The sequence below is a fragment of the Misgurnus anguillicaudatus genome, chromosome 8 (assembly GCF_027580225.2).
Source record: "Misgurnus anguillicaudatus chromosome 8, ASM2758022v2, whole genome shotgun sequence".
NCBI classification, from domain to species: Eukaryota; Metazoa; Chordata; class Actinopteri; order Cypriniformes; family Cobitidae; genus Misgurnus; species Misgurnus anguillicaudatus.
Window position 1 is genome coordinate 87,084 of NC_073344.2, and position 16,457 is coordinate 103,540.

Genomic DNA, 16,457 nt, shown 5'->3' on the forward strand with positions numbered 1-16,457 from the left:
GTTCCCTTACTGGAAATCACGTGACCTTTTCTAAAGCCCTCCAACCGAAAATCACGCGAGCCTACTCAATAAACTTTATGAAATGCAAACTTTTATAAAGACAAACATTTGTTTTAGTTTAAATATATATAAACACACATTGCTAGACAGTTAGGGACCACAATCTACTCAATATTTAAAATAATATTTATTTTAAAATGTAAAGATTTTTATATGTAACATTTAATAATATTCCTCCAATTTTATGCACGTATATATAAGAACATAATTACAGCGCTTTTTACAATGTGTAAACTTTAAAAAGTTAGCGAGATGTTGGTTTTTCCGGTTGTTGATGAGTAACAGCTGTGAATGATCACAACGCGCAGCCACGTCACAGGAGAATAAGTAGTGTCCCAATGTCAAGTGAGCTAGAGTCCTTACCAGTGCCCGAACCTGCATACACATTCACAACATCGGGAGATTGGGAACAAAATGAGACACTCGCCGAGCAGCACCCGCAGCCAGCAACAGTGCAGTGGTTGGGTGCGTCGCTCTAATTTCCCTGTGTAGAACGTTGCGTCGCATTAGTTCCGCTTTTGGCGCTCGCGTGTAAAATCAAAATAAATTTATACTTTTTTATTTGGTCAGCACGGGGTGGCCACAGGGGTGGCCAGTGACATGTCTACAGAGGCACGGGCCACCCTTGGCCTCCGTGTAGAACCGCCACTGCATTCCTGTAGGATGTGTTCTCAGTCCAGTTTATGAGTTACTCCTCTCTTTGCAACTTCAACACTTTGATGTCACACAGTTTTTGCCATTGTCTTTTCATCGTCAGCTTTTATTCACTTTCTTGAATGTCAAAGGATCAGAATGATCAGCCCACAAGGTTTTAGCTTGACCCATGCAAAATATTGCCTTTTGATTTACAATAAAATTTATTTTGTGACCACCTTCAATCATCAGATGAAGACTCCTCTTCATTTTGTAATAATTTATCTTTGTATAATTTATCTGTGTCATTCACCTTTTAATAATTTTCCTGTCCTTTTTATTTTTCTCTTTATTTCCACCTTTAATAACTTGGTCTCTACTTTTTTCTCTAATTTTTTGTTTTTCCTTTTCAAGGCTTTACTTCTGTCTTCCTGCTAGATTTAGCTTAATCCCACAATTCCCTCGAGCTATGGGAGCTGACCTTACCCCTCCCTTTCTCTCTCTCTCTCTCTCTGTCTCTCCTTCTACCTTTGATCATTTCTTTGTCTGTTAATTATCTCCTCTTATCTTTCATTAGTTTATATTTTTATTTAATTGTATTTCTCCTCACACAATGCCACATCAAATGTTTCCTCATTTGAACTCCAATTATTTTATTTTATAATTCTCCACACAACAATTGCTTAATCCTTATTTTTCCATTAATGTGACTGCCATAATCTTTTCTTTGCAATATAACACACCTTATATTTTATAATTATTTCTCATTTAACCACTTCACAAACTTATTGTTTTTATTTATCCAATTTATATATTCCCCAAATTGTTACTTAGATTTCCAATGTGTCTTTAAAATAAAATTTCCTTTATAATATTTTGTAGTGTTTTGTCAAATAGAATCAAATACCATCACCAACATCTGTCCTTTTTTGGACAAGCAATCTTTTCCTATTGAGCACATTTTTTTTATTTTAATCAATCATTTAAACGAATTATTTAATTTCTAGAATTAGCTGTATACTTCACTGTAATAACTAATATTTTTGGCTACAATACCTCAGAACCACAATGTCTTCAAATCTAATCTTTAATACCCAGCATTTATAACTGTCTCTTATTCATACTCTTACTCATATTTTCAAACTTTATCTCCTTTTTTATAGTTTTAAACAATCTTCACTCCTGTAACACAACACCTCTCTGTGCTCTCTACAGAGCAACAGAAGAAAGACACACCCACTGCTCACTCAGCCCCCACTCTTTCCATCTCAGACATTCACACACAGACACATTGCTTCTCACACAAATAAAATAAAACAACTCTATCTAGACTACCTGGCCAAGTTCATCTTTCCACTACACTTCAGTCAACGTGGAAAAGATTCACTTACACAATTTACCAATCCGACATGACAAATAAAACAAAAACAATATCTCTCATCAGCCCGGGCCTTCCAAAACAACAAGACAAATAACACATAGACCGTACCTGACCTGCAGGACTTAATAACTCTTCTCTCCGAACCCCAACGTGTCTGCCCCGACATGGTAACACTCAGGTTCGCGAAACTTCTTAGGCATTTTCTCAACTTAACATTAAATCTTTATCCAAGCCACTCAACGACAAAAATAAAACTCATTCACACCATAAACCATCATCTGTCCTAGCACCCATTCCTCTTGAAAATGAAACCCTTTATTCTTATAATTTAATCTCGTAATCTTTAATTTCCCTTTTTTATTCTTAAATTTGGAAGAGCCTTTGATAGTTGACCCCCACGAGCCATCTCATCTAAATAAATACACAATCGTCAGTGCACTTCCCCGACGTGACGACTTTTGCGTGTCCTTTTTTGTTTACATTAACCAATTTAAACAATCATTACTACACTTCCATCAACGTAATGATTTAAAATTTTTACTTCAAATTAAACCAAATTAAACCTCTACGTTATACACTTCCTCGACAAACGTAGCATATGCAACCTTGCATACAAACTCTTACGCGTTCTCTTAACTTAAAATCTGTTTCAATTCACCATGATCATCAAAGCCAAAGTAACTTAATACAGATTCATGCATGCATGCCTTAATTAGATTGTACCCTTGAAATCAAAACCCAGTTCACATGTATGGTTCTTAAATTTAGAAGAGCTTAAATTTCTCACCACGTTGAGCAAAGTCTGGCAAACAACACAAACCTAATTTAATAAGCAAAAAGTGCTTACCTTGTATATGGCCATACGTTGTGTGTGTTGCTCGTCAGATTTGCCCAGGTGGTGTGACTGTCCAGCTCTTTTCTATTCCCGGGTTTCGGCACGAAATGTTGTGGTTTTCCTTTTCCTCAAATGAAACAATCTTAGGTTCTGATTTCAAGAGATAGACTTTTATTTTCCGGACAAAATAATAAGCCGAGCTTGCCTGATTAAACCTCCCAGACCCAGTCAGGCCGGCCTGGGAGGAATCTTCAAACCAGTCTGAAGTCCGTAAGCCCGGGCTTGGTAAATATATATGGTCTTTGTTCCCTCCCTCATGCTTAAAACAATATGTTTCTGTTCAGGCTTGTAACTTGAAGAATCACATGACAGTCCCCAGACCCGTGGCTCCTTCCCATGACCTATTTGACTCTGGGCTATTCCCTTTGTGCCTGTCCAGATGGCTCTTTAAACTTCCTTGAAACCTGAATACACCCAGCTGGTCCAGATGGTTCTTTAGACTACTGCTTAGTTGGATTATATTAGTAAACTCATAATGCACATATTTGGATTAAAATAAACTACTTCAATGGAAAGAAGAAAAAGAGAAAAGCTTTGTTAGATGGAATGGAATTGTGGGAAAAAGCTAGAGGTTGCTGGAGTAAGGAAGCTGAAAAAGTGATGGCTGATAGAGAAGACATCAGAGCTCAAGAGCTGGCAAAGCACAACGAAAGAACAGAAAAGACAAGATTGCTAGAACAGCCAGTAGACACTGCAAACCAATTACCTGTGGTAACTAAAACAGTTAAGCCACCGCCCTATGCACTGCCTCTGCCTCCCTCAATCCATGCCCCCCCCCTTTACCACACACACAAACTGCCCTCCCTCTACCGAACACACAAACAGCCCTCCCTTCACAGCTCTCTCTGAGAGTCGCCCTCCCTTTCCCACTCTCTCTGAAAGTCACCCTCCCTTCACTGCTCACACTCCAGCCCCAACCACCCCTGTTGCTTCACCAGATGCTAGCACACTGTATCCAGTTATTAAAGGAACTATGCAGCTTAAAGGGGAATTAGAAGCTGAGGGAAATGTGGAACTGTATGATGAGATGCATAGAGGCAAAGAAGGATCATTCAGTGAACAAAGTCAGGCAGCAGGAGGAGCTAGTCAGTATACCAGGACTCAGTTAGAACATCTGGACCAATTAATTGAACAGAGAGCCAAGGAAATAACAGAATTAACTAAAGAGGTGAAGTCTTTGGGTTTAGCAGGGCTATCCCAGGACAGAGAGCTGGGTAAAAGATTACAAGAGGAAGAAAGGATGATTTTGGAGCAAGAAAGGCAGGATAGAGAGATAGCAAAAGAAAGAGTGCTTAAGCAACAAAAGGTCAGGGCAGTGCAGGCTATGAAACAGAGAAAGCGAGAAACTGATGACTGGCTAAATATGAAAATGACTCAAGAGTACCCAGCCTCTAAAGGTGGTATAGATATGACAAAAATGTCAGGACCTGATGGATTAAGAACTTACAGAGCTAAGATGTTGGTAGAGTAGAGAAACAGAGATTTGGAGTATAGGGACACATTAGCTTTAGACTTTGACCCAATAGAGGACAGATCCCCTTTATTGAAAAGCACCCCTAGAGGTGGAATGAATGAGCCAGGTGTGAGTGTATTTCCGTTGCGTATTGAAGGGAAAACAGCTGTGTATGTCCCATGGGCTCATAGGGATTTAGAGACTATAATAAATCTGTTGCCAAGTTTAAGAGACGGTGCTGGTCCCTGGATCAGTGCGTTAGAGAAAGAGACGCAAGGTACAAGATTGGCGGTGGGTGACATAAAAGCCTTACTGGCAAAAATCACTAGTTTGAGGGAAATGGAGGATGTGTTGTGGTTAGCAGGTATGGGACAGAGTGTGGTTTCGTCTGATTTTGACGGCCAGGCTCTTGACTGTTACAGAGGCAGACTTTGGGGTGCCTTGAGAACTGAGTTCCCTGTCAAGTTTGACAGCACCAAAGGAGGACTGTGCACTGTGGATTGCTAAAAACATGCAAACTTGGAGAGGGCAGGGGCTGACAAAAGATCCCACTGACCCAAGAGACTTTGAAACCAGACTGTTCAGAAAGGAACTGCTGGACGCACTGCCAGTGTCTGTGCAAAACAAACTGAGTGACACCCCAGGGCTGGATGCAATGCCACACAGCCAGTGGGTGGAGACCCTGAAACACCATGCCTCCAAACACCAGAAACACGAACGAGACTTAGAGCAACAAGCTAAAGAGACTGAACGAAAGTTTGCTAAAGTTAGTCTGGAAGAATAGAATAGACATAAGGACATTAGTAAAGTCCCCAGGGGAACCTATGTAGCGGGATGGGCAGGGTCATAAGAGTCAGCGAGCCACTCTCAGGGGGAAACGGCTGCAACACACCCTCTTAACAAGTCTGAAAAGGTAGCAGATATGCCAAAACAAGCTACAGATCAAACCCAAAATCAGAACCCATGGCAGCACCCTCAGGGCGCAGTCCCGTCTCAACCAGTAGTTGTGAATGTAATGGCACCTAGTGGACAGAGTAGATGAACTAGTTTTCGAAGATGGTCAAGGGGCAGAGGAAGGGGATATTTTCAGAACAGGGCATCCGCTGATCTGGGTCCATATTTCGGCCAAAACAATGTTTGCTGGGGATGTGGGGAGAATACTCATGCTAGGCGTGACTGTCCAAAAAACCCATGGAAGCAATAGGGGTGTTCGGAGGGTCCCATTAACCAACAGGTAGCATTATCCAAAAATGATTGGGAAGAACCTAAATTAACATGCATAATTAATGGAGTGAAAATTGAATGTTTAATTGACACCGGGGCTACATGCAGCTCAATTGATCCAAAATTGGTACCTGGGGTTGTTGCATCACAATCATCTGTTAGAACAATGGGGATTCTCTGGAGAACACATGGAAATGTGTCTGCCAGAACCAATTATGGTTCAGATAGAAGGAAAAACTGTTGTAAATCAACTTCTGATGGCACCTCAGGGTTCGATCACATTAATTGGAAGGGACATTTTGTATAAATTAGATGCTACCATCAAAACCACACCACAGGGATTAACATTGCAGTGTCTAACCAAAAATAACTAGAAGATATTGAGTTGAGAAGTGAAGGAGTGCTGGTTTGTGAAGCTGGAGTAGGAGTGAGGATCAGCAGTTTTAAGCTAGATAATTTTGCTGTGGAAAGAAGCCACCCCTATGTGACAGTGTGGGTGTGGAGAAATCATAGGGCTAGGGACCCAGAACCTTATGTGAAAAAGTCATATTCCATTGAATGGGAAGAAGGAGAGGAAGGCTGGATGGAGAACAGGGAGCTAAGTTGGTATCTAATTCTAATATACAGCAGAAAGAAATAATTTTACAGGACAGCAGCACAAAGGAGCAGGTAATTGCTTTGTTTAACCAATTGCTAAAAGATAAGCTAGTTATCCCCAGAGATGAGAGGGAATATGCTTGCAATATGTAGATGATATTTTGATAGCACACAACAACAGATAGGGGTTTGAGAAATTAACAGAACAAGTTTTGAGCAGACTGTATGACATGCAGATAAAAGTATCAAAATAAAAGCTGATATTGGCTAAAACCAGTGTACAATAACTAAAAAAAGTAATCTTTGAAGGGCAAAAAGAAATTTTTGACAAACACCACAGAACCATGCTTTACTATCCATAGCAAAACACAGTGATGCAAATGATGGAATTAATGGGAGCCATAGGGTATTGTAGTTCATACCAAAGTTAATACCAGAATATGCCAGTAGGGTAAATTAATTTAGGGAATTTAAATGTGAGGACATGGGAAAAAAAAAATCAGACAGATGTTGTTATATTGTAGTGAAGGCACACCACACGTTTGTATAACAGAAGGCATTACTTTATTGACAAAGGAAATGAAAAAGCAGATGAGGAAGCAAAATTAGGCGCGGCAAAACCAGAGCGAGCTGAAACCATGACCATGGTAGTAACAAGGTCAGGTAAAAAGACTATAGTGAACAGGTGAGCATTTCCGCAGACGTAACTGTAGATGAAATCAGAGACATGCAAAATACAGCGTAACAAATTGAAAAGATGGAGTGGCAAAGCAGAGGTAACTATTTGCGGCAATAGTATATTACCCATATGAGGTATGTGAGTGCTTTGTTCTAGACAAACTAACTACTGCGGGAAATGTACATTTACTGGACATTTTATGTGAATGCTTTGTTAAAGAAGAAGGTCTTAAGTTTAGATTTAAATTGATCGACTGTGTCTGATACTCGAACATTATTTGGTAAATCATTCCAGAGCTTAGGGGCTAAGTAGGAAAAGGATCTACCACCTTTAGACACTTTTGATATTCTATGGATAATTAAGTGACCAGAATTTTGTGAGCGCAGTTTACGTGATGGATTGTATTCTGATAGTAGTTCTTAAATATACGAAGGCGCTAGGCCATTTAAGGCTTTGTAGGTGATTAGTAATATTTTAAATTGTATACGATATTTAACTGGTAGCCAGTGTAAAGATGCCAGAATTGGACTGATGTGGTCATACTTTTTAGATCGAGTAAGCACTCTTGCGGCGGCGTTTTGAACCAGCTGTAGCTTGTTTACCTGATTTGCATGGCATCCCACGAGTAACGAGTTACAATAGTCTATTCTAGAGGTCATAAAAGCATGGATAAGCTTTTCTGCATTTGATGCAGACAGCATATGGCGTATTTTTGAGATATTTCTAAGATGGAAGAATGCTGTGCGGCAGATGTTGGCGATATGACTATCAAAAGATAGATTGCTGTCGAACATTACGCCTAAATTCTTAACCGTGGAAGATGGCACCACCGTGCAGCCATCTATGGGCAACTTGTAATCTGACATATTATGTTTGTAGCGATTCGGTTCAATAATAAGTATATCTGTTTTATTGGAGTTTAGCATAAGAGAGTTTTGTGCCATCCAGTACCTAATATCACTAATGCAGTCTGTTAGCTTAGAAAACTGGTGGGTTTCGCTAGGATGCGACGAGATGTAAAGCTGGGTATCATCCGCATAGCAGTGAAAACTTATGTTATGTTTCCTGATAATGTCTCCTAGAGGTAACATATATAACGAGAATAGGATAGGGCCTAGAACTGATCCCTGAGGTATGCCGTATTTAACGGGGGAGTGATATGACTCTTCCTCATTTACATAAACAAAGTGATATCGATTGGTTAGATACGATCTGAACCAGGCTAACGCCTGACCACTGATGCCAACATAGTTTTCTAGTCTATTGAGTAAGATTGTGTGATCTATTGTGTCAAAGGCTGCACTAAGGTCTAGTAATATAAGGATTGAGATTTCACCACGATCGGATGTTAATAGGGAGGTCATTTGTAACTCTAAGCAGCGCTGTCTCTGTGCTATGGTGGGGCCTGAATCCTGATTGGAACTTTTCATATGTATTATTATTTTCTACGAATGTGCGTAGCTGGCTTGCCACTACTTTTTCTAATATTTTAGAAAGAAAAGGTAGATTTGAGATTGGTCTAAAGTTATTAAGATCTCCCTGGTCAAGGTTTTGCTTTTTAATGAGCGGTCTAATAACTGCTAGTTTGAAAGCTGTTGGAATGTATCCTAATTCTAGAGATGAGTTAAAGATATTAAGTACCGTGTCTGACACTACATGAAATACCTCTTTTAGTAATTTTGTGGGAACGGGGTCTAGTATACAGGACGATGATTTGGATGATGTTACTAGTTTAGAGAGCTCTTCTATTGTAGTAGGATTAAATGACTCAAGATGTTCGTTTGGTAATCTAGTGGAAAATGTACTATTGGGTAGAGTGATGGCTGCTTGCGTAGTTTCTATGTTTTCCCTAATAAACTTAATTTTGTTAGTAAAGAAGTTCATGAAGTCATCACTATTGTGTTGGAGTTTACTATTGGTTTCTGTTTGTTCTTTGTTTCTAGTCAGTTTCGCAACTGTGCTAAATAGAAAACGAGGGTTGTTATGATTTTCTTTAATAAGCGTACTGAGATAGGTAGATCTGGCAGTTTTAATAGCCTGTCTGTAGTGTTGAACACTCTCTTTCCATGCTGAACGCCATACCTCTAACTTTGTGCTTCGGTAGTTTCTTTCCATTTTTCTAGCTAATTTTTTAAGGGCTGCAGTATGATGGTCATACCATGGAGCTGGCGGTTTTTCTTTGATTCTCTTTTTTCGAATGGGAGCAACGGCATCCAACGTGCTAGAGCAGACGTTGTTCAGGTTTTCTATTATAATATCTAGATCTTCACGATTATCTGCTACATGTTTCATTTGAGACAGGTCTGGAAGAGTGCTAATAAAGCTATCTTTAGTGGTGGAAATTATTGTTCTGGCTAATCTGTAGCATGTTGTAGACTGAGCGGTCCTATCTAGAAGTATTGTGCATGACACAAGGCAATGGTCTGAAACGGCATCGCTCTGGGGTGATATTTCGATGTCATTAATATTGAGTCCGAGTGACAGAATTAAGTCTAGTGTGTGATTACGAGTATGCGTGGGCCCTGACACGTTTTGTTTAATGCCGAGAGAATTTAGAACATCCATAAACGCACGTCCTAATGCATCATTTGGATTATCCACATGGATATTAAAATCACCAACGATAAGAGCTTTATCTACAGTGACTGTAAGCTCAGATAGGAAGTCTGCTATTTCTTTAAGAAAATCTGTGTGGTGGCCTGGAGGCCTATATATGGTAGCTAAAATGAACGAAAGTCGTTTGTTGTTGCGATCAGTTATTTCCATATTTAACAGTATTATTTCAAATGAATTAAATTTTAGGTTGGATTTATGGTTTACTTTGAATATTTTATTGTATATTGTAGCTACACCACCCCCTCTCCCTATTAGACGAGGAACATGTTTATAATAATAGTCTTGTGGGGTGGATTCGTTTAAACTGGTGTAATCGTCTGCTTTAAGCCAGGTTTCTGTTAAACAGAGTGCATCTAAGTTTTGGTCAGTAATTATTTCATTGATAATTGGTTCTTTGTTGGTAAGTGATCTAATGTTAAGAAGGCCGAATTTTAACATTTGAGTTTCATCTGTTAATGTATTGTGTTCTAGTTTTATGTTAATAAGATTTGTACGAGACGAGGTAAACGGTGCTCTGTATTTATTTGTTCGAGGAACAGACACAGTCGAGATGTGTTGGTACTCTGTTAAAAAAGGCTCTATGTGCTGGGATATATGTGATCTTGACATGTCAAGGCAGCTAACAGACTGATGGGTAAGCCGATCTGTCTGTTTCCTGACCTGGGCCCTGGATAGTCAGACAATATCAAAAGTAAGACTATTGGTCAGATTTCTAGAGAGTATAGCACTTCCTTCCGGAGACGGATGGAGGCCATCTCTCTTTAGCAGGTCAGGTCTTCCCCGGAAATGCTTCCAATTGTCTATAAACCCTACGTTATGCTGAGGGCACCACTTTGACATCCAGCCATGAAGAGACACTAATCTACTGTAAGTTTCATCCCCCCGGTAGGCGGGGAGGGGACCAGAGCAAATTACATTGTCTGACATTGTTTTTGCAATTTCACACACCTCTTTAATAGTATCTTTGGTGATCTCCGACTGGCGGAGTCTGGTGTCATTCGTGCCGGCGTGAATAACAATCTTAGAAAACTTACGGTTAGCATTAGCCAGCACTTTAAGTTTGGATCTAATGTCAGACGCTCTGGCTCCCGGTATACAATCGACTATGGTGGCTGGTGCCTCAATGCCAACGTTCCTGAGTATAGAATCTCCAATAACCAATCACCTTTAACAGATGTCTCAGCCGGTGTATTGCTGAGTGGAGAAAATCTGTTTGATATTAAAACAGGAACGTGATTTGGATGCCGAATGCGACTAGGCCGCCTGACAGTCACCCAGTTAGTCAGCCGCCTTGACTCTGAAGTCGGAACCGAGCCAAGTGTATTACGCCTTTCAATGTCAAAGGTTTGTGGAGAACAGAGCAACAACAATTAGTAATACCATCTAGAATGGAGAAAATGGTAATGATGAACGCGCATGGTTGTGAACATTGCGCGAGGGGGGAGATGATAGATAAGATTTTGAGACAACAGGGTTTCTGGTTTATCAATATGCAAAACTAAATAAGCGAATTTTTGTCAGAATGTGACATATATATGAAAAGAAATGTCAAACCAGCAGTACATCCAATGCGTCTGTTTCCAAGTGTGGAAGGACCATTTGTGCATTTAGTGATGAATTTTGTAGATATGATCCACCCAATTAAGGAGAAAATTTGTTTTTTCGAGATGGACAGAGGCTTATCCAGTAAGACAGCAGAGTGCGGAAGCAGTGGCTGGAGCACTTATGAGGGAAGTGGTCCCAAGATTTGGGCTTCCCAAGGTATTGCAGGCAGATAATGGACCAGGATTTCAGGCCAACCTGTTGAGAAAAGCACTTGCTAGGGTAGGAATAACCCAAAAATTTGGATCAGTGTATCATCCACAGTCTCAAGGGGCGGTTGAGAGGTGTAACGGCATACTTAAATCAAAAATAGCCCAAATCTGTGCACAGACTAAACTAAATTGGGTTCAGGCCTTACCAATAGCGCTCATGGCCATAAGATCTAGTACTAACAGGGAAACGCGTTTATCCCCTCATGAAATGGTAACAGGGAGACCAATGTTCAAAGCCAATCAAAAAGAAATTAATTTGGAGCATGTGGAGGATCTAAAAAATGAAATGAATGAATATATTGCTGCATTGATGAGAAACCATAAAGTTATTTTACAGATTGAAAGCAGGCCCAGGGAGACACCTGGTGACGAGGAGATTGCAACACCATTTCCTGTGGGAACGTGGGTGTACATTAAAGTGTACCAGCGTAAGTGGAGTGACCCCAGAAGGGAGGGGCTCTATGAGGTGACTGCTGCTAGTCCAACAGCTGTACAGGTAAAAGGCTCAAAGCTCTGGTATCATAATACTCATTGCATACCAGCACAATCTCCAAGGCCATCTGAAACTGCACCTCATAACTGAACTGATAAATATCATATGAATGAACTCTGAAGCTTTTTCCTTAGATCCAGACGTGTGGACAGTGCCAACAAACCAATACGAAATTGAGGCACTCTGCGGGATATTACCTGTGGGTAAACGTAAGAATTGTGTAAAAGTATTAAAAGAAGACTCAAGTATAATTGCTGTAGGATGTACAATCATACAAAAGTATATGTTTTCTGAGAGAATAAGAGTATTTTTTCATTGTGTAAAAGAATTCTATCCAAGCATCCAAAGAGGGAAAAATAAATATCAACAGGTAGTTTTTAAAGAAACACCAAAATCATGGAGCCAAACAGAGAAACGGGAATGGTGGGTAATAGAAACTCATGCCAGGTTACTAATCGCAGAGTAAGAGAAACAGGATGGTCAGTACAGGAGCTATGGGAAATCATGCCAAAAAAAATAAGAATGACTGTGGTTGGAATTCTGGGGTTGTGTGTTTTAGGAATGATGATGTTAATGATTGCAGAAGATACAATTGAGAGAGCAAGAAATGGTACGGTGGTGATTATCAAAGGTGAGAACCCATGGAAGACATACAGACCTGTTAGTTCAGTATATCGAGACAATGACACCTGGTGGAACGGGGTAGATGAAAAGGATAAAACCAGGCGCAGACGATCAGTGCCTAGACATTCAAGTGGAACACCAATCTTAAGGTTTCAAGTAGGGGAAACTAAAACTTATAAAGTGGATTTTTGTCGTGTGGCACATTGCACAGGGAACCATAAGAGCTATCAAAGTAGTGACAAATATATTTGTGTTACTGTTGAGGGAATTGCCTACTTGCAGTGGTGTCCAGAATGGAAGTATGTAGGTTGGAACACTAGCCCAAAATCATGGGGTTACACCCCTTGGGCGGCACAGAAAAGACGTACAGAAACTGGGAATTTGCTAGAAAGATTGAGCATTATAAAAGGAAGCAGCCCAGAAAATTGTAGAGAAGGGGAATGTAATCCATTAATAATCACGCTAAAAGATGCGGGTGCATCAGATGGAGGACTGTTTGTGTTAGGAGCAGATATGTCTGGAAAAGACCCAAAGGGTCAGTTTCTAATAGATATATGGCAGAAATCAGAACCCATGCCAGAAGAAACAGAAAAATCTGAGGAGGCAGATCCATCAACCGATTACGCATTGACCCCAACTGTTATTAATGTTACAACTGTAGAAGAGAAATTAGCAATAGAAACTGGGTTTGGAGATCATAATGAATGGTTTGAATGGGTAATGTATACAGCAAGGCAAGTGGGTGTGTCTGATTGCATTGCATGTGCTACGGCTAGACCAAGTCTGGCCACCTCACCATTTCGGTTGAATGAAGAAAATGATAAACAAAGTTTAATGTGTATGATCAAAGCATTTAAGGGAGTGGAGGATGAAGAGTGCATGACTGTTTCTTATTTGTTTCCAAAGATGAAAATGTATCTCCCTCCAAATATACAGGCTTATAAGGGTAATTATACACGTTTTAAAAGAACCATGGGACACGAAAATGTTAAACATTTTACAGAGGGGTGGTGCAACAGTGAAATTGATATCACAAATGACAAAGAGGGATACAAGGCAAGCTGGTTTATAGGCCAGACCACAGGAAGGGCAGACGTATGGTGGATGTGTGGTGACATGAAATTAAGGCCAAGTTTGAAGGTAAATTGGAAGGGAACCTGTACCCTTGTACAATTAATAATGCTATTTCAAATGTTTTCATTACCTGATTTTGGGAGCCTACGTGATAAAATAAGTATTAAGAGTATTAACAGACAGAAAAGAAATCTGCCTGGTGGATCTTATGATAATATGTGCATATAGAGTGTACAGTATATCAGAGGGGTTCCAAGGGGGGTGCCAGATGAATACAAAGCGAGAAATCAGATCGTTACAAGTTTTGAGTCAATTCTTCTCTGGTGGTCAACCCTCAATAAAAATTTGGATTGGATTAATTGTATTACGTTAAGGAGATAACTGAACAAATGGGACTAACGTCACTGATGGCACAACAAAACAGGCCAGCATTAGATATGTGGTTGGCTGAAAAGGGGGGTGTTTAAAAAATTATAAATGATGGATGCTGAAAATTTTTTTCTGACAATACTGCCCCCAATGGCAGCATTATAAGGGCATTAGAAGGTTTGACCTCCTTGTCAAATGAATTGGCTGAGAACTCTGGTGTAGATGGAAAAGTGGTTTGGGAAGTGAAGTACACTCATAACTTCTTTACTGATGTCAACTACTGTAGCTGTTGCTATCCTTGCATTGTGTGGTTGTTGTTGCATACCATGTATCAGTGGTTTGATTGAGAAAACTATCGACAAAGGAATGGGTAAGATAATGTACCAACGGGTACAAATTAATGAGGACGACGAGGGAGATAAATTTGAGGACAACATCCATGTGTGATGGGGAACCAACGAGGCTCTAGTACCCTCCTCCATCACACGGCCCTCTACGCGTGCAAAGCGCATGGGTTGAAGACCGTTGAAAGCTGGAAGATGCACCCTACACGTATACATATAGAATTCATGTTTCTTAGAAAGACTCTGTGTGGACTGCCCACCAGAGCAAAACACTCTCATGTGAGAATCATTATGTTACTGGTCATGTTAAACTGGACATAGGGTGTCACCTATACTAATGCATTTATTATTTTTTATTAACCTTTATTAGTTTTTTGTATTTGTTATCATTTATTAACAAGGTATTATCTTTTGCATTGATTGTTTATTAATATAATCTTTTATTAGTAATGCAAGTTGCAAACCTGAAGTGTGTGTAAAATAGGGAAAGGGATGGTTTTAAGCATCACTGTCCACGATGTGATGACAGTGTAAAAAGCCTGGTAAGTGACTGATGGTCTGGGAATCTCCTGGGGGTGGAGGTAAAACATCCGCCTAGCACGGCTTACCAGAAAGTGAAAAGAATTTTTTGAAAAGATGATATGCTTGCTTTAGATTTAAAATTGAATGTTATGTTATTTTTTAACATGTTGTTAATCATTACTCTTTTTTACAGGTTGTTAATTATCATTTAAAGGATAACCCGTGTGAAATGACTGTTGAAGCTAGAAAAGTGACTTAGGGTCTGGCCATAATTGTCAGGGGTATTTTATTCTTTTATATATTTTCTTTCTTTAAAGTACCTAGCCCGGCTTCTCTGGTATCATCAGTCATATTTGCAGGGTGGTTATCGAAAACATTTAGTTTCCGAAGGGGGGATATATGGTAGAGAAATTTTGAGTGTTTTATCTTAAGCTTAGTTAGTATAAATGTTTTATATAAAGTATACTTTTAATGTGTTTTATGGTTGAGGTCTAAATTAATTGAGTTGTCTCTCTGTTGCTTGCCATGACAGTGTTTTTCCACAGCTAGGCCTGGATGGGGGACGTGTGACCTTGGTGAAAGTAGCAAGATAGCTGTATGATGCATAAGAAACAAAGGCACTGTGTTTTACCAGAAATGTCTGTCTTTTTGTGTAGCAACTTAAAGGTCGCAAAGATACAGGCCCAGTACAAACAGATTGTTCGAATGGGAGGGCTACTAAAACTGGGGCACTATTTAAATCACTGAGAAACTCAGAACGGGGTCATTGTAATAGTCATTGTCATCATCATTTTACCAATGCAGGTGTATACACCCTATGACCAGTATTGTGTTTCAAGCTGTCTGACACAATTCTTTAATAAAATACTTTGAAGAGAATCTTACATCTCAACCGTCTCTGATTCTCCTGAAAAAATCCACGACACTTAGTTACTACGTCTACACAACCGAAAGTGTGCTTTAACTAATTCTGATGTAAACCAGTTGTTTATGTTGGTTATTTTGGGAATGTTATTCACTTTGTACTGTAAGTTTTTGTTACTGGTGAATGAGACATGACATGTGGACATCTGATCTGTGCGTGTTAATGTGTTTTGAACAACATAAAAGACTTTGGATGGCGATTTGAACGGAGGGTGGGGTCGTTATTTCATTGCTAGTCGGCTACCGTTAGCATTTTTCAAAATTAACTTTTTACATACCCTAAACATCCATTATGATGAGCCTTGTGTTCTACAAAGGTGGGATGATTTAATAGTGTTAGGCAAGACAAACATATGTCAGGAAAAGCAATGTCTGGCCATATGCAGAGGTGTAAAAAGTACTTAAATATGTTACTTAACTCTTAAGCGTCACTGTCCCGTATACGGGACACCTGACTTTACTTCAATATTTTGGATGTAAACCTTTATCGAATCACAACAAACTATATATCATTGGAAAGGTCTAAGCCTCTAGAAAACATATTTCAGCAGTGTTTTATAAAATATATTATGTAGGAACAATAATAGATTCATTTCTTACAGTAGTGCACCTAAAAAAAGCTACATCATAACTGCAGTTGTTAACTTTGTCACAAAAAAAATTATATGCATACTTTCAATCATTCAAACTTTTTTTTTTTAAACTGAAGGTTCATAATAAAACATCCATTGTAGTTTTTGTCCAGAAATATGGAT

The 16,457-nt window shown here is 39.5% G+C and overlaps 1 protein-coding gene and 1 long non-coding RNA gene across 2 annotated transcripts in view; one reads left to right on the top strand and one right to left on the bottom strand.

The window, feature by feature from the left end:
* The window catches only part of LOC141365612 (uncharacterized), a 161,393-nt gene that overhangs the window by 23,087 nt on the left and 121,849 nt on the right, over positions 1–16,457 (bottom strand). The gene's annotated exons all lie outside the window — the stretch shown is intronic.
* Positions 10,501–15,657, top strand: LOC141365611 (uncharacterized). Its single transcript, XM_073870096.1, has 2 exons — positions 10,501–11,848; positions 11,980–15,657. Exon 2 carries the CDS (start codon positions 12,242–12,244, stop codon positions 13,769–13,771), a length of 1,530 nt encoding a protein of 509 aa, XP_073726197.1. The 5' UTR covers positions 10,501–11,848; positions 11,980–12,241; the 3' UTR covers positions 13,772–15,657.

Coding starts and splice junctions, on each gene's coding strand:
- LOC141365611 (XM_073870096.1), top strand. CDS start 12,242: ATGGAGCCAAACAGAGAAACGGGAATGGTGGGTAATAGAAACTCATGC.